A 5,000-nucleotide genomic window follows, 5' to 3' on the forward strand; every position below is an offset into this window, starting at 1 on the left:
TGGCTGACTGAATGAGTGAGTATGAGTGAGAGAGTATGGAGTGAGAGAGTATGGAGTGAGAGTATGGAGGGAGAGAGTATGGAGGGAGGGAGAGAGTATGGAGGGAGTGAGAGAGTATGGAGTGAGAGATTATGGAGTGAGAGAGTATGGAGTGAGAGAGTATGGAGAGAGTGAGAGTATGGAGGGAGTGAGAGTATGGAGGGAGTGAGTATGGAGTGAGTGAGTATGAAGTGAGTGAGTATGGAGGGAGAGTATAGAGGGAGAGAGTATGGAGGGAGAGTATGGAGTGAGTGAGTATGGAGTGAGAGAGTATGGAGGGAGAGAGTATGGAGTGAGTATGAAGTGAGTGAGTATGGAGGGAGAGAGTATGGCGGGAGAGAGTATGGAGTGAGAGAGTATGGAGGGAGAGAGTATGGAGGGAGTGAGTATGGAGTGAGAGAGTATGGAGTGAGAGAGTATGGAGGGAGTGAGTATGGAGTGAGTGAGTATGGAGGGAGATAGTATGGAGTGAGTGAGTATGGAGTGAGAGTATGGAGTGAGAGAGTATGGAGGAAGGGTTGGCGGCAGTACCGATGTGGCGGCGGGTAAGCTCCACGGCTGCGTTGCGGTTGACGTTGGACAGCAGGCCCAGGCAGAAGCGCTCTGAGTTTGACGGGTCGGTGAAGCCGTCCACTGTGAGCGAGGGCTGGGAGGCGTGGAAGGTCTCCCCCACGCGCTGGTTGAGCTCGTAGTACGATATGGAGCACCAGAACGCCGGCTCACAGTACGTCACAGGCTGCAGGTCTGAGGAGCACCGACAGGACAGGCTGTGAGCACGCACACGTACACGCACGTACACGCACGTACACGCACGTACACGCACGTACACGCACGTACACGCACGTACACGCACGTACACGCACGTACACGCACGTACACACACGTACACACACGTACACACACGTACACACACACCACAGTTCCCACTGGGCACACACTCAAACAGAGAGGCACCACCACCCCCGCCCCTCCTTCATGTCAAATAATGAGTGCAAGTACAAACACAAGCCTGATTTCATAGCATCTTCCTACGGCTGGCAGTAACCTCAGCCGAGCAGCTTCTGTGTGCCATTACGGGAATTTTCTCCATTTTGTTCCAGACCAGGGAAAACGGGGGAGCAGTTACAGCACGCTGCACACTGATCCTCGCTAACCGCTGGAGCGCTGAGCTTACACGATAAACACCGCCATCACGCTATCAGTATCACACACAGCGGTTACTCATCACCATCAACATTTTCCAACCTCAATTACTCCACGCGCTACTCTGACCAATAACAATCTTTCCATTTTACCAGCGCATCTCACATGCGCTCAAAACGTGAAGCTAATCATGCGCAGGGTTTCAGTTTACCAACAATTACCCATCATTTACCCGACTTCAGACGCTCGGAGGGAAAAAGTAAGTCATCCGTCAGGAAAATGAATTGTTCCTAAAACAACAACATGGGTTGTGAGCAGAAGGCCTCAAGAAAACCTAATGCTGGCTGTACGCTGACGCCGGGCTGAATGATGGTTTCTGCGACAGTTGACGCAGTAGACTCCTGGGGCGGAACGAGGAGTAGATACCACCAGAACCAGCCGCAAACGAGTCAGAAGGACATGAAACATTTGGTCATGAACCAGAACAGCGATGTTTCAACACAGGACAAAAGATTTGGTGACAACAGGTGAAATTCTAGGAGTTCATTTCGCAGAAAGCCATGGAAAATTACTATGTAAGCATAGTGCCTTTTTTGCGCTGTAACCTTTCATAAATAATGCAATGCTCAGTCTGTCTGCAGAAGCATAATATTCTGCAGCACCAACCATCCAAAAAGATGATTCTCCTCCAACCACAAGCCGGGGAAAAAAAAACCCCGACCGCCTCCTTCCACCAGCCGGAAAATACCCCTCCCCCCCCCCCTAACCGCACCCTTCCACCAGCCCCGAAACTGCCTTCTCCAAGAGGAACTCTGGAGAGCAAACACTGGAGCTAGCGCATGTGTACTGGACACTGCAACTGGACACTGCAGTGCTGACGCAGGGCAGGGAATACGGCAGGACCGTCCAAACTCAGAAAAACACAACCGGTAGGGAGGGAAGGGAAACTGCAGCACCTCCAAATGTGCGGGGTAAGGGAAGGGAGGTGAAAGAAAAGCCAAAAAGCGATAAGAGCGGCTTGCACCCGGCTCCCGCTCGGCTGGCCGCCGGTGAGGAGCGGGACTGCTGTGTGCAGATTACAGGCTTCTGTGTGTCGCCCACAGCAGGACTGCACTTTCAACATGGACCTGTGCCTTTGAAGCCACCGGTGCTAAATCAAAGCAGCCGGCTGTTATTTGTACAATAGCAATGGCGGCAGCCCCCCTGCGATTTTCCGCACAGATATAATAACACACAGGATATTATTATTAATATTAGCGTGGGCTGGCTCGGTCTTGGCACCGCTGTGAGCTCAGACGGGGGAGAGACAAAGGCTCCTTTCATAAGGGGCTTCCTCTGCTGCAGCCCAGGGGTTCAACTCCTGAGAGCACAACTCACACGGAGCAGAGCAGAGTACGGCACTCACACTCACACTCACACTCACACTCACACTCACACTCACACTCACACTCACACTCACACTCACACTCACACACCTGTACATATACAAAAACACACACAACTCACACAGGAGCAGAGCAGAGTATGACACACACACTCACACACTCACACACTCACACACTCACACACTCACACACTCACACACTCTCTCACACGCACACCCACACCCAAACACACACACACCCGTACATACACACAAACACACACAACTCACACAGGAGCAGAGCGGAGTAGTCAGACACACACTCTCACACCCTCATTCTCACTCACACTCACACAGACACAAACACAAACAGACACAAACACAGACACAGGGTCTGAAACTAGCAGCCACACAACCTGCCAAATGCAGTTAGATTATGTCAAGTGTCGGTTAAACGGGACCAATTTACCAGACCCAATGTCAAATGGAGATCAAACTGCCCGAAACATACACGGAAGTTCACACGGTTACATCAATCACAAGCAGAGCTTCCACAGATCCTCACGTTTGCTAGGCTACTCCGAGTGTGCCTGTGGCCTGCGTTCATTGCCCGTCGGAACACCCGCTAGAGCAGGATTGTGCGCTAACCTCACGTTATCCAGTAAGATTCTGTGAAATTCACAGCCAAGATTGTCTAACGTTAGTCGGCTGATGGAAAAAAAAGGTCGGGACAACACTGGAAACCTGCCCGAAAAAAACCCGCTGAAAAGAGGAAGACGAGGGATACTGTTGAAGAACAAAGCGAGGTAAAAGAAAGTAGAGGGCGTTTAATGAGAAGTGGAAGCGCGATGATAACGGGAAGTATCACTAATGGCTGGTTACTGGAGGCTGAAGAGCAAGACTGCAGTCTCTATGCACCAGGAAAGTCACAAAACTCCGGAGTTTTATTAGAGAGGCAGTTCTAACTACAGAAGTCCCGCTTTCGTTAAAGAAAAATAGACAGTATTGTAATTACTACTGTTTGCTCATTTAATGGCATTGTGAAAATAAATGTCGATTTTGTAGAATTTTGTAGATTTCATATTATGCAGAAAAAAAAGTGCCTGGTAACTTTTTTCATCCACCAGACACAGGGAAAGTTGCTTTCAGACCCGGCACACATTACTTTTTTATGTAGACACGCACACGCCTATATGCACACACACTCACACTCACACTCACACTCACACTCACACTCACACACACACTCACACTGAGACACTCACTGCTGCATTTGCTCTAATAGGCAGGGCTCACACCCTGTAACAATTATAATCCGCCCTGAAGATTACAGTCTCTAAAGTCACTGCCTGGATCACAGTATTTTACACACACACCTCTCTCCTCTCCCCAATACTGGGGCTGCCATGTAGAAATACTCTGCTATTATCCTCCAGCTGACCAGAACAGGGGCCACTGAAAATGTTCTTCTGGCAAAGAGGGTCTTTGGGTTCAAACGACCCTATGCCCACCCTCCCTGCTCTGGGGATGGTGTTTACTTAAATAAGCACCTCTGGGCAGGAGTCCCATCTGAGTGTGTACGTGTGTGTGTGTGTGTGTGTGTGTGTGTGTGTGTGTGTGTGTGTGTGTGTGTGTGTGTGTGTGAGTGAGTGTGAGTGAGTGAGTGAGTGTGTGTGTGAGTGAGTGTGTGTGTGAGTGAGTGTGTGTGTGAGTGAGTGTGTGTGTGAGTGAGTGTGTGTGTGAGTGTGTGTATGTGTGAGTGTGTGTATGTGTGAGTGTGTGTATGTGTGTGTGTGTGTGTGTGTGTGTGTGTGTGTGTGTGTGTGTGTGAGTGTGTGTGTGTGTGTGTGTGTGTGTGTGTGTGTGTGTGTGTGTGTGTGTGTGTGTGAGTGTGTGTGTGTGTGTGTGTGTGTGTGTGTGAGTGAGTGAGTGTGTGTGTGAGTGAGTGTGTGTGTGAGTGAGTGTGTGTGTGAGTGAGTGTGGGTGTGAGTGAGTGTGTGTATGTGTGTGTATGTGTGTGTGTGTGTGTGTGTGTGTGTGTGTGTGTGTGTGTGTGTGTGTGTGTGTGTGTGAGAGAGTGTGTGTGTGTGTGTGTGTGTGTGTGTGTGTGTGTGTGAGAGTGTGTGTGTGTGTGTGTCGTCATCAACCTCACGCTGACTCACAGCCATGCCACCCAGCCTCTGCTCTGTGAAAGCAGAGTCTCTATAAACACTGTCCCTTGCTGTGACTTATCATCTGTCCCCTAATGATGACACATCCCCCCCCCCCCCCCCCCAACATCTTACTGCTAACATCTGCATTATCCATGAAAATAAAGAACGCACGTTTCTGCAGTACTGTATTACTGTATGCAAACAATGGAAGCTAATCTTCTATAATGAGGCCAAAGTCATTTATTGGAAGTACTCCAATCACTTTGAGCACTAGGGCCATTTTCTGAATGTTAGGAAAACTT

The 5,000-nt window shown here is 49.7% G+C and overlaps 1 protein-coding gene across 1 annotated transcript in view; it reads right to left on the reverse strand.

Moving 5' to 3' along the window:
- The window catches only part of LOC133111471 (mothers against decapentaplegic homolog 3), a 37,563-nt gene that overhangs the window by 10,865 nt on the left and 21,698 nt on the right, over nucleotides 1–5,000 (reverse strand). The window contains exon 6 of the mRNA XM_061221866.1: nucleotides 571–783. Within this exon, the coding sequence (XP_061077850.1) occupies nucleotides 571–783 (213 nt within the window). The remainder of the gene's footprint in view (nucleotides 1–570; nucleotides 784–5,000) is intronic.

The sequence above is a fragment of the Conger conger genome, chromosome 15 (genome assembly GCF_963514075.1).
Source record: "Conger conger chromosome 15, fConCon1.1, whole genome shotgun sequence".
NCBI lineage: Eukaryota > Metazoa > Chordata > Actinopteri > Anguilliformes > Congridae > Conger > Conger conger.